Source organism: Rattus norvegicus, chromosome 13, assembly GCF_021556685.1.
Source record: "Rattus norvegicus strain SHRSP/BbbUtx chromosome 13, alternate assembly SHRSP_T2T, whole genome shotgun sequence".
Lineage (NCBI taxonomy): Eukaryota > Metazoa > Chordata > Mammalia > Rodentia > Muridae > Rattus > Rattus norvegicus.
The window spans coordinates 44,183,069-44,197,102 of NC_141546.1; the positions used below are offsets into that span (position 1 = coordinate 44,183,069).

Sequence of the window (14,034 nt, forward strand, 5' to 3'; positions counted from 1 at the left end):
CTTTCCTTCTTGTTTTAAGTTAAATTAACTATGGGGGCATGGCGAATCACCTTGCATGGCCATGGTCAGTTTAAAATACCACTAGGCAGTGCTATAAAGCTACTTGCCCAAAGATGGCACTTTTAAGCACTTCCACAGAATTTCTCCTGCAAGCTTTCTCGAGTCTCTCACAAAGACTGTGATCCCATTTCTGAGCTTTCTGCTGCCTTGATCCAATCACCACCATCAAAAGTCTCTACCACCTTAGAAGTTAAGATTTGAGGATATATGGCTGGGGATGGGGCACAAACATAGAATTAGTGCTGTAGCTTGAGTGTTTTCTCTCTCATTTGTCTATTAGAAATAGTTTTCTCTTAAGAAAGCTGGTCTTTCTTTATTCTTCTGGTTAGTGTCTCTCCTATCCTACCAAATGGTCAGTGTAACCATTTTGGTTTGTATCTTGGTTTGTTTTACCTCTAGAAAACAAACACTAAATTAATGCAGTCCATGTGTTTCAGTTTCGTCTACATGTTTATCTTCTAACATAGTAATTGTATGAGGCATTGCGAAGACACTTAGGACGCTGTAAAATTGTGGACTTCTCTCTTCCACTTATACAGATTATCAGAGCTTGGGTGTGGTTGTCTCGCAAGCCTAGACCTTTGAAATTCAGTGTTTATGGTCCTCTTCCTATAGAGTGGAGCACATGCCAACTGAGTGAAAACATTTCCTGTGGCCAGGGTGTGAGGACCCGCCTGCTGAGCTGTGTGCGCAGTGATGGCAAGCCTGTCAGCATGGACCACTGTGAGGAGGTAACTCCTGTGGGACTGTGGAATGGGATCTCTTAGCCTTGGTCCTCAAGCTTCACAACACCTAACAGACTGTAAGACACTGACCAAAATGTTGCTGGTGTATGTGACTGGTTTAGACCTACTCAAAAGAGTAAGCAATGAATTGAGTACTTCCAAGAACTTACTAAAATGTAGTTGCTTTCTAGCAAGCTGTTGGGGTTGATGCCTTTACTACTGTGGTGTGACTTCTTACACTGACAGGTGACTCATTTGATTGCTGTGATAAACATATTCTCTTCACATAAGACAGATGCTGACCCTAGATGTAGAAACATGGACAATTTCCTTAACTAAGAATTGCCAGATGATCAACTATACTACTGTCTTTTCTCTCTCTCTCTCTCTCTCTCTCTCTCTCTCTCTCTCTCTCTCTCTCTCCCTCTCTCTCTCAATCTGTGCAAGACCTCCACATAAATTTTTAAATTAGGAGGTTCTGACTGTTTCTAATGTTATGAAATTTGGAGAAAAGCTACAATCAGACCCATTTTAAAGAAACTGATATTTCCTTCCTGGATGTAAATTCAACAAAGAGGGCCAGCTCAATAGAAATAGGCATATTATCATATTGCATGCATCAGAAACAACTTGCAGGATTGAAGATAGAATTCCAGTAATCATAGGCATCTACAGAAAGATCTATAATATGTTGACAGGCTAACAAAGGTCTGTCTCCATTGTTATAATGGAAGATTCAGCAGAAATAAGAACAAAGACTTCCGGGATTGGGGATTTAGCTCAGTGGTAGAGCGGGGATTGGGGAGTTAGCTCAGGGGTAGAGCGCTTGCCTAGCAAGCGCAGGGCCCTGGGTTCGGTCCCCAGCTCTGAAAAAAAAAAAAGAACAAAGACTTCCTTACCATGCCTAAAACAACCCTAAATCTCAGTATTGTCCTAATCCCTAACTAGCAGTGCGGCTGTCATCTCTGATGCTGACTATAAAAATATCTGTCAAAGACTGGGTGCCCCAATTCGCACCATTCTGCAAATGGCTGACATTCTATAGACAACTATTTGTCAACTGTCATTGCTTTGTTTGAAGACTTTATTTCCTTTAGTCTCTCTCTAATACACTGCCTCAGGAAAGACATCAACCATCTACTACTGTTCTAGGTAAACAATGGTCACACTCAGACTTGTCCCCACTAGGTTAACATTCCTTCACAGTGCAGAACAGAAATGAGAAAGATGTTTTAGCTGACAGGAGCACACTGTTGAAGTGTAGAAGTTCAGGTGAGCTGCTGATTTTATTTTTGTCTCTGTTTTGTTTATGATACCTTTAGCTATTAGTTTTGAGCTGCTTGTGTGTGTAAAAAATATTTTCTTTTGATGCGAGAAGAGATGTAAATTAGTCATTAATAAAATCAGTTTCCTTGTTTTCTAAATGGCATGTATCAAACATATGTTTAGTGACTATTCATTTAAAGAAGTCTTAAGTCATTAATCTAAATGGCAGATCTGTACCACATCAATAGTCACAGATCCCTTTATGGAACTTTCTCTGTTAGTCTCTTAGGAAGCCATCACGATGTGATAACTAATTTTAGTTTTGAGTAAATGTGCTAACATTATTTAACCTGTGTTATATGCCAAAACTTCCCTAATTAAACATACAATCTATATGAGGCACACAGCACAGGCCTCAGTATCCACTTTCTGATTCTTGGGTAACTTGTTCCTTCACTGAAGGATCTTCTATCTTGGTCATAATACAACATACAAATTATATCTAACACTGATTTCAGAGAAGAAAGTGAACTGTCCCATCAATTTGCCGACCGATTAGAACTGCAACGACATTACCCACTTGGTCATTTGGGATCTCAGAAGAATCATTTATTTTATCCTTGTTCCTATTCTGAGTTCTACTAGCCTTGCTGATAATTTTGAACTCTCTGTATACCATCAGCCCTTCCCAGGATCTCTGGATGGAATGATGACATACCTTCCTTCTTTGTTTTTGACTGAACAACATGGTAGATCTCTGTGTCATGTGACTTCACACTTTCCCAGCACCTGAGTAGTGGATCTTTGCTAGGGTTCAGACCTTATAGTAAAAAATTTTGACTAAGCAAATGTCACCAGTGAAATAACAATAGTTGTTTTGGTAGCTACTGATTTATAAAACAATGGATATTTGTTCCCAGACCACAACATGGAAAGGTAATTTATTACAGAATAAAGGGCACTCTTGTCTGTAAACGAATAGCAATCTGGTTAGTATTGAAGGTGTATCTCATTGCATTTGCAGCGTAATCTGGACAAACCCCAGAGGATGAGTATTCCCTGTCTGGTGGAATGTGTGGTCAACTGTCAGCTCTCAGGATGGACGACATGGACAGAGTGTTCCCAAACCTGTGGTCAAGGAGGTATTTGGCATCCCCTGTTTGTTCCTACTCCTAGAAGTAGCTTGACAACTGGCAAACACTATAGTAAACAGCTGAAGCTAACACAGGGTTGATCCAGAGGAGAAAAGACCTCTAAGCATGGGTGGAAGAAACAACTATAACAGTAGCAGGTCACAGAAGAGCTGGCTAGCCTGTGGGTCAGTATCTCATCAGAAGATCCTAAATTCTACCAGTTGAAAACATGTGGTCATGATGGTTTTAGACTATGTATTATGTCAGTAGAGCTGGACACAGTGACTAGAGACTTGTTTCTACCCATGTATGACAGGGCTTGTTTCTGCTTCAAAGAGGTAATCAATCACATAGGCTGACAAAGATCCCAAATGTCAACACCATTGCTCTAGAGGATAACGTATTTGTGATGTTATTATGAATCATATTGGAAGTGGTGTTCCTCTCTCCCTTGTGTATTATATAAGAGGATATTTAGTCATTGTTCCCAACTCAGAGCAAGAAGGTTAGGACAGGAAATATAGTTTCTGAGGGCTGGCTGCTTTCCACCTCCTATTCAATGATCATATGATCGACTAGAGTCTTGAAGGGTTGCTATTTATCAGCTGGTGAATGTCAGAAACTTAGAGTAGAAACCTAGGAAGAAATCTCGGCATCATGGTTACTCAACAAGTAGAGGAGGAGAAGGAAGGAACTTCAAGTTGGAGGAATCAGGGATCAGGTAGGAGAAGACATTAAGACCTGAATCTCCTTACTCACCAGAAATACTCAAAAGCTGTTTTCTAGAAGTCCTGAGATGGACTATGGTGTGAGACTCTTTCTAAGACGTACAAATGGGGAAAGTTGGGTTGTTCACTCTTGGTCTTGACTTCATGGAGTCTTGGATAGGCAGGAGTCAGCATGCAGCAGGAGCTCCTCTGAGAACTCAGCTGTAAGATCCTGGAGACAATAGAGATGAAAATGGAAGCCATGAGGTGCACTGGGAAAATGTAGCTAGGAACAATGCTAAGGAAAATGGAGCTATACATAAGTAGAAACAAGAAAGTACAAGGAAAGGCAGCTCAGGTGTTTTACAAAGAGCATCACTCACAATGAAAGAATGGGTGTCTCAGATTCCAATAATAATGGTAGTAGTAGTAATACTAATAGCTAGCAGACTGTAATCTTCTGCACAAATAGAAACAAAAGCCCCGGGAAAACAAATGTTACGCCTTAGAGCCAGGAGCTGGTTATTGTTCTACACAATTCCTAAACCATGCCTTAGAGGCAGCTTCCAGGAGAGACCATTTCAAAGTCAGATCAATCCAGATTCAGATTGCAGCTAGTCAGGTGTTTAATTTTTCTGGAGTCAGCAGTTTTGCTCTATCATTTATATGTTTTACTGAAGTTTGCCACCATGTGCCCGAAGCAAGTGGGTCAGACTGAAACCTGTAACACCAGGAAGCAAAATGCACGTCTTCTCTTTATACACTCAGGCTCAGGTATTTCTTACAGTGTTGGAATGCTAAACCACACTGAGGCTTTGTTTATGGCTTGCCATGAGGTTTAGGAAAGTCATACAGTGTCTCCGTTATGGTTTCTTTTGCTATAATGAAGCACCATGAACAAAGCAAGTTGAGGAGGAAAGAGCTTATTCAGCTCACACTTCCGTACTGAAATTATTCCCGAAGGAAGTCAGGACAGGAACTCAAACAGGGCAGAAACCTGGAGTCAGGAGCTGATGCAGAGGCTATGGAGGGATGCCGATTGCTAGCTTGCTCCTCATGGCTTGCTTAGCCTGCTTTTTTTTTATAAAACCCAGGACCACCAGTCCAGGGATGGCATGACCCACAATAGGCTGGGCTTTCCTCAATCAATCACTAAGAAATGCCCTACAGGCTTGCTGCCATCTAATCTTATAGAAGCATTTTCTTAATTGAGCCTCCTCTCAGATGTCCTTAGCTTTGTGTTAAATTGGCGTAAAACTATCCAACACACACTGTACAGTAGCTGTATTATTATTTTTATTGGATTTTTTTGTTTATTTACATTTCAAATGTTACCCCCTTTCCCAGTTTCCCGTCTATAAATCCCCTATCCCATCCCTCCTCCCCCTTCTTCTATGAGGGTGTTCCCCCACCCATCCACACACCTCTTCCCACCTCCCCGCACTGACATTCCCCTACACTAGGGGGTCGAGCCTTGGCATGACCAAGGGCTTCTCCTCCCATTGGTGCCCAACAGGCCATCCTCTGCTACATATGCAGCTGTATTATTGGAGTGTTCACTTTATATTAATTTCTACCTCCTCCTTACCCATCAGCAGTATTACTGCTAATCCTAAACCCCTAGGATACTTGTTTAAGTTCTCCAATAGATTCAATTACTTTTATTCCAACTTTTATAACTCATCCTTTTACGTTACTCGATATTCTTTTGGTTTTTTTAAAAGCCTGTAGATATTTATATCTTTATATTTGTGCATGAGTGCAAGCTCCCAGAGAGGCCAGAAGGGGGCATCAGATCTCCTGCAGCTGAAGTCACAGATTAATATAGCCTCTGGACTTGGCGGCTGGAAGTAATCCCAGCAAGAGCAGTGTGTTCTTTTAAGCACTGAGCCATCTCTCTTGCCCTAAGTCAACGTGCTTTAGTATTAAACTAAGTGATGTCTTAATGAAAATGTCATCGAGCATTTTCCTAATTGCTCACATATTCATTTATCCACTAAACCAATATAAATGTGCTTGATCTAGGCTGTGTCTTAAGGGGGCCAGAGCGGAAACAATGAAAGCTTCCTTGATCTCACAAATCCTGTAGTCTAGCTGGAGGATGACTGATAGTAAACAAACAGGCACCGAACAAGGCAGGGCATGCTGGTCAAGAATCACACAGAAGATAGTGTCGCTCACACTTTCATGTCTACCCCAGCCATCTCTGTTTAGCTCAGAGGTGATGCACCTCAATTATTATGCTTGACAGTTTCACCAAGGGTCATAGTCAGACGTTCTGCCCCTGAGCAGTAAAGGGTAACACGTGAAGGCAGTTAAAGGACAGCCTTGCTTGTGACGATGGCCTTTCAGGGAGGACACTAGCCCATGCTGCCAGTCTCTCTAGCTTCCTCTGCCCTGCCACCTCCCTCTGCATCAGCACATGCTATTCCAAGCACTCTCCAGGTCAGATCATACTTGGTTCCTCCTCGGCACATCCCCCTACACAGAGCATTTCAGCATCGCCACCCCTGCTACGTCCTGGCAGCCACGTCCATCATCCCCACCTGACGGCCATTACCCTTGCCGGGTGGTCTAGTCTCCTCTGTCCCAATGAAGCACACTTTATGGATTGCAGGAAGGATTCCAGCTGTTATTTGTCTGCCTCCAGGAGATTCTAGGCCATAAGTAAGTTCAAAGGGGAGAGGAGTTTGCAAATGGATCTTGAGTCTGAAGGCAGCCCAACCCTCTCACTGGATATTTTTCCTTTCTCTCTACCTAAGCAACAAAGTTGTTTTATTTTCCACACCCAAGAATGCATCTAACATGTGGAGTCAGGAAAATACATTTCTTGTGGATTTTTTTTTCCTGAAAAGCCTGTGTCACTGAATCAAGTCATTGAAAAATGGCAGCTCATCCTGACATTCTAACACTTCGCCATTATATGTATAATGCCAAAGCAGATGCTTTGTGTGAAAATGTCCGATTTACACATTCAAGCAGTTTTGCTAAAGCAGAGGACCAATCACACTGAAATTGTCTATTAGACACCCACAAACAACCATCCCAAACCTGAGTCCCACTGTTGGAGAACTCTGGAGAAGTCTGGCTGCAGCCTAAATTTAACTTTCCAAGCCCCACAGAAAAATGAACAAATACAAATTTTCAGGAGAAAAGCTATTTTCTAAACCACATTGTTGCATGTATAGAATCAGTTAGGCACCCAGTCAAGCTAATTTTTCATAAATTGGGATAGTTTCTTGGGGATGTTATTTCTTGGTCTGTAGCTAGCTTTATGTTCTAACCTGCAAGGTATTAAACTACACTTTAAAAACTGTCCATAGCCCTGACATCTGGAAGACCTGCCAGTAATTAAGATGTGGCTGTGTTCAGTCATTCCTCTGGTCATGTGAAAAGGGTTTGGAAGGTTAATGCCTACTATCCTGGTATCTCCTGATGTCTCCTCTTTCTGTCAAGGGAAGAAATAATACATCATATATTTTACTCATTGGGTACAATGAGTATAAGGCCCCCTCCCAAGAACTCAGAATAAACTACATCAAACAGGTAAGATTTTGACATGAACTTCAAAACCCAGCACCCCAGTAGAAAGACAAGCGATGTGACCAACCCAGGAATCAGGAATACTAGTTGGTATAGTAAAACTAAAATTGGTGGAAAATTACAAGAATCTGTCAGGAGAGGGCGACACTGGGGAGTTGGTATTGTGACCAAGTTAAATAGCAAAGCTGTGCCTTAAAACTAGTGATACCAAGGGTATTCTTGTTCCCCTTTTAAAGAAGGAGTGAAGCAGGGAATAGGGAGGCAAATTTTAGAACAGAGGCAAAAGGAACACCCATTCAGAGCCTGCCCCACATGTGACCCATACACATACAGCCACCAAACTAGTAAGATGGATGAAGCAAAGAAGTGCAGTCTGACAGGAACCGGATGTAGATCTCTCCTGAGAGACACGGCCAGAATACAGCAAATACATAGGCGAATGCCAGCAGCAAACCACTGAACTGAGAATGGGACCCCTGTTGAAGGAATCAGAGAAAGGACTGGAAGAGCTTGAAGGGGCTCGAGACCCCATATGAACAACAATGTCAAGCAACCAGAGCTTCCAGGGACTAAGCCACTACCTAAAGACTATACATGGACTGACCCTGGACTCTGACCTCATAGGTAGCAATGAATATCCTAGTAAGAGCACCAGTGGTAGGGGAAGCCCTTGGTCCTGCAAAGACTGAACCCCCAGTGAATGTGATTGTTGGGGGGAGGGTGGTAATGGGGGGAGGATGGGAAGGGGAAGCCCATATAGAAGAGGAGGGGTAGGGGTTAGGGGGATGTTGGCCAGGAAACCGGGAAAGGGAATAACAATCGAAATGTAAATAAGAAACACTCAAGTTAATAAAAATAAAAAAAAAAAAACTAGGATACCATCCCAAAGATGTTCAACATTTAATTCCACGAGCTGTTTTGACATCCTTTTAGATTACAAAAGGCTTTAGGTTATAGCCCATGGACAGAAATATAACGACAGTATCATTCCATTTATATATGCTTGAACCTGGTCTCAATTTAATAGCTAAATAAATGAGTAGATTGCACAGTACACAAAGGACTTTCCTATGTGACCTCTGGCTTCCTAAGCACCTTCCCTCAGACTGTGCGGAAGGAATGACGGTTAGAGTTACACCTCACCAGCCTCCAACTTCCCCACCATTGAGCCTTCCTACTGCAACCTTGGAGCTCCCTTGTCTTGTCTCCAAATTGTGAAAATTCTGTATTGAAGTCAAGCCTTCATCCTCACATGCCCCAGCCTGGAAATAATAAACAGTCAGCACCCATCAAATACAAGTCTGCACGGCACAAACTTACTCTGCGAGCTGGAAAGGTTACATGCTATCATTGGGAAATATCTGCGGACAGGCTCGTCTCTGCTGAGCAGTCTGCTCCCGTCTGCCTTCTGTATGAGCCGGTCTTTTGTCCTGCCGATTGTGGCCAGGGGACAGAAAGGTAAGATGAGATAAAGTATACACAGGCACATTAAAGAGAGTGAGGGAGTTACCTGAGAGTCAGCCTTCTGCACCTGCAGCTCTGGGCTGACTGCCGTATCAAACGCAGAAGCTCACACAATTACCTCTGTTTATGAATTCGCCGGGTTGTTGGCCCAGTGAGCCACGCTTCACTATCAAACTCACAGAATGGCATTGATCTGAGGGAAATTTCGAAATGGGTTCTGACTTTACCTTCCCAGCTCCTGCGCTGCCTCCTTAGCGCACACCTGGAGTTTGTCACATCGGTTTTAATTGTGTTAAAGATTTCAAGGTCAGAACAGTTTGAATCCAATTTTCTTTCAGGTTAGAGAGAGGCTGATCCTCGGCTTCTCCGAGAGATCTTTTTAGATAGCTCTCCGAGATCAAAGCTAGTAATAGACGAGCTTAATATTTGGATTAGCCGTGTTCTTTGTCTATTGAGTTCTCGTCGGCTCAGTGGAATACAGAGCTCCCTAAATTTAGCATATCATGAATTATTCATAATTATCACTTAACCAATAAGACTCTAAAAATGTTAATTTCAGAATATGGGCTTCCTTTTTTTTTTTTACCATTTTATACTTTTCCATTCAGTGTATATGACTTGATATTATTTTTCTATACTATATAATACAGCCTTCTTCTTGTATTTCCCAGATGGCAAGTAATTTTTTTCCATCTATCTTAGACCATAATGAAAAAGTAATACTTTTTGTATGAGTTTGAAAGCATGAGAACTTTTCTTCTTGTTATTACTATCATTATTATCACTATTATTACTACTACTACTACTACTACTACTACTACTACTACTACTATTATATTTCAAGATGTCTAGGCAAGTCAGTAACCTTTACCTTAGGATTTGCATAAAATTTGACTGGTGTGGATTTCTTGACTAGGCACAAGACTAATAGTTATATTATATATATGTAATATATATAGTATATGGTTATAATTCAGAATCAGTCTATGGAATAGTTGGTTCTTCTGACAGGAGGTCAGGAAGCTGCCTACAAGAATGAAAAAGACCAGACACAAAGACCCAGGACCTTGCTTTCACAGCCTGCTTTTCCAAAGGCAAATGTTAAAGCACTGTAAGGCTAACTTGTCTTTTGCGAGGCTCATGCAATTTTATTCTATAAAATGAGGAACTATCAGTGTGGTTTCCTTTTTTTCAATGCTCCTTGGTCAAGAACACAATTATCAATGCCAGACATGTCTTAGTAACTTTTTCCTAATGGTCGCATGATATATGCTCCAGATTTGGGGCTGGGTGATAGGTTGTAACAGAGTCACCGAAGAGATACAGTGTGTAAGCTGCAGAGGCTGCATTTGAACCTGGATGCAGGCGGCCCCTACGTTTGGCATTCTGGAGTTACCTTCTTGCCTGTGATATTGGTTCAATGCTGTACCACTTTATGAAAGTTATTATAATATACACATATATTCCAGAATAAGCAGAGGAACCCTTAGCTTGGAAAATGGGCACATGTGTGCTTTAAAAAAAAATAGGAAGAGGAGTGAATATAATCAAAACACATCATATTAAATTCTCTAAGAATTAATATTTTTTCTGGGAAAAAAAAAGAAGAAAGAGATCCCTCTGAATGTACTCTCCTGGATATTATACGATGTCTCATCTGTCTTCTAGGATGGTAACTATTAATATTATAGACAAGAAATAAATGGCCTCTGGTCTCACTAGAGGCCTGATGGTCTCTTCAGAAAAGAATGGACAGTCTAGCTCCAAGATTGCTAAAAATCCTTCTCTTGGGCCCTCGGGGATCTCTTCCTTTCAGTACTTACACAGTTTATGTGCGTTATAGGGCCATGCCAGCTTTCATTCGTACTCACAAAGTTGCTGCGATGGTTGAGGACTGAACAGTAGGTAAGCAGTTTAAATCACACTGTACCACCAAAAGCCTGGAGCTCCGACAACGAAGTGGAGCATAACGGCACTTAATCATCCTCCATTCAAAAACCCCTTCTGATACCACGATCTGTCCTGACCTCTAAATGGTCTGATTCCTTCCCCCAGTAACTAGCCTCTCTCTCAGACAGATGATCCTAGCTGAGACCAAAGCCATCTGGACTCCGGCAGACTCTGCAGTCTTTATCTTTTCTGAGTTGGGTGTTCGCTAGGATAAAAGATGTCTGGAAACTTGAAGCAATTTTCAGATGACCCAAAGAATTTCTCTGGAGTTCGAGCCTGTGGGCTGCAGCTCCAAGTTGAAGACTTATTTCCACGTCTTTCATCTCTAACAAAGCCCAGCACATGGCCAAGAGCTGCTTGTAAATCACTGCTAAGCACTGAAACTTCTCTGCGTTGTCAGACACTAACCCCACTCCCAAATTCCTTTCAAGCAATGTCTACATTTAAAATTTACATAAAAATCGCAGGTGATATTTGTTAAAAGAACAGCTTTGAGTATATTGTAGTCCATGACCACCTGCTTGAAATGGAGTGTTTCATACGCAATGACACTTTGTACTACTCTTGATTATTTACTGGAATGAGTACATAAACATGCATAAATAGTTTCCACAGGAGAGGGGCCCAGGCATGTTACTGTAAGTTAGGTTTTGCTGAAAGAAACTATGAAGTGTATGAATTTGGTGAAAAGGTCATAGGAATTCCAAGGACAAGGCTAAATGCAGCCTCAATCTCAAACGCCTAGCAACTGAACTACAGTACCCAACACACATGACAAGGGCCAGATGAGAAAGCACATGCATTTGGAGGGAAGCAACCCTGTGTTACAGCATTGATCATGATTCTACGAAGATTATGTCACTTCTCCAAGCTTCAATTAATCATGCCTTAAAGAAAAATAGTAATGAGTGTTCCTGAAATGCAGCCCCAGGTAGAGGTCCTGTCGAAGTGATTTGTTCTGTGGGCTGAAGGAATGCAGACTAGAGAGTTACTGGCAGGGGAAGGGAAACAGAGCAAGGAAAAGAAGCTGAAAAAGAACCGACATACGACCCCTGTACCGAAGCCCATGATAGCCATGTCCATCGCCTTCTCTCAGTAGTAAGGCGTGCTTTCCGGATGAGCTTCTCAAGAGCACACCTTAACGCCAAAGAAACATGGTGAAAGTTAAGGTGCACATGGCCATCTGCTTCTCTCTCATTATCTTATCACCTGCCAGGGTTTGCTCTTGAGCAAGAATAAATAAGCAGGTGTCAAAACGAAGAGTCCCTGTGCAGAGGCAGGAAGTAGAAAGCGGAAGCACTTTATTCAATAATCTACTGTTTCGGTGGCCATCAAGAAAGACCACTGTTGGGGTTGGGGATTTAGCTCAGTGGTAAAGCGCTTGCCTAGCAAGCGCAAGGCCCTGGGTTCGGTCCCCAGCTCCGAAAAGATAGAAAAAAAAAAGACAGAAAGACCACTGTTACCCTGCATTTTGTGGCACAGTCCCCTATCACAGGTGTTCATTGGCTAGCTCCTTGGTGATTTCAGCTCCTGGATGAGCATACCACACCAATGATTGCAGTGTATGCTTAAATGATTCCATGCGTATTAAAAATAAATAATGTGTCATTGTGAGGGAAGTAGAAATATTAGTAAGCACGTTTGAAGGCCAGGTCACTTCATGCCCCACTGCTGTGTCGGTAGTCTCTCTCCATGGCTACACACTCTACACAGGCATTGGTCAGTGGATTCATGTGTGTTGCTCAGATGGTTCCTATAATTAACTGTTGGAGGATCATAGACATCTTTGTCAATGCTCTTTTTGTTATTCTCACTTTCTGTCATCCCTTTACCTATACAAACACTACCCACCGTGTTGTTTTCTTGAATCACATCAAAACTGTCTATAGTTACCCAAAACGGCTAACTCTGCAGCTTTGCTTTAGACTCCAGAAGAATTCCTAGTTGAAGCTTGCTTCAGGAGAGAGCATGATGACCACTGAGATCCAGTTGGACAGGCAAAATGGTCAATTGCTGGATTTTTTTTCTTCTTTGTGTGAGACAATTGTTATTAAAAGGAAATCTTCTTTTATGCTTATATTGAGAAACAGAAGTCCAAGCAAGAGAAGGCAAGAACGAGCTCAAGGAAATTCCCCCGTGTCACTGTGGAAGCGTGGGATACATATGGCAGCACCCTTTCCTGTTACCCAGAAAACCCCGCCAGAACATAAGGAGTGTGGCAGGTTATGGATTTTATAACTGTGGACACTCCATAAGCAATATGACACAGGAAACAACAGGCAGCAGGCTGTGGGAATCCATCACAGACCTGTTTGAAGGCTCATCCTTAGAAGTGATATAAAAGAATATTCAAGAAAACATATATACAAACAAGATGGCACAGACTGAGAAAGGTTATATTTAAGAATATATATGTAGGGCTGGGGATTTAGCTCAGCGGTAGAGCGCTTGCCTAGCGAGCGCAAGGCCCTGGGTTCGGTCCCCAGCTCCGAAAAAAAAAAAAAAGAATATATATGTAGATCTATATACTATATAAGCAATAACCAATGAAAAAAGAAGACAGATTTGAAAGAGGCCAAGGAAGGGTATGGAGAAAGGTTTGAAGGGAGGAAAGAGAAGGGAGAATTATAATTATATTATAATCTTAAAAGTTCAATTAGACTTTTTGATAAGAAATGCTGTCTGTCCATATGATTGATTTTGCAGACCATCTAAAACAGGAAGAGCCTCCTAATCTGTTTTGAACACAACTCTCTGGGTTCCTCAATACTAGATACTTGACAACTTCTAGCTTCCTTGTTTATGTAGTTATGGCCATGTGGTTAATAAATGGAGGTTAGAGACTCTAAGGTCAGAAACTTTTTGTATTTTATCTACCAGACTGTTTAACTAGCAAATTCAATAGATACATAAGAGTAAATGCTTAAAACCTTTTATATCCCAAAAATAAAAGTTCAAAATGTAAACACGTGAACAAGTGTTATTTTAGATACCTCTTAGGATGTTCATGTAAGTGTGAGGTATCCCTAGCTTATTCTCCTCATCTGAGTGTCCTAGCCTTCTTGATACAGATGTCTAGGTCTCTATATGTTTCACAACATTAAGTTGTTCATGAGCTTATAAAATCCATTCTCCTTTCCACAGCCGCCCTCTGCTAGCACCATTCTACCACTGGTCAGAGAATGT

The 14,034-nt window shown here is 41.7% G+C and overlaps 1 protein-coding gene across 1 annotated transcript in view; it reads left to right on the forward strand.

Moving 5' to 3' along the window:
- Thsd7b (thrombospondin type 1 domain containing 7B) overlaps window positions 1-14,034 on the forward strand; it is a 902,908-nt gene that overhangs the window by 856,625 nt on the left and 32,249 nt on the right. The window contains 2 exon segments of the mRNA NM_001191669.2: window positions 676-791; window positions 3,076-3,193. Coding sequence (NP_001178598.1) covers window positions 676-791; window positions 3,076-3,193 — 234 coding nt within the window.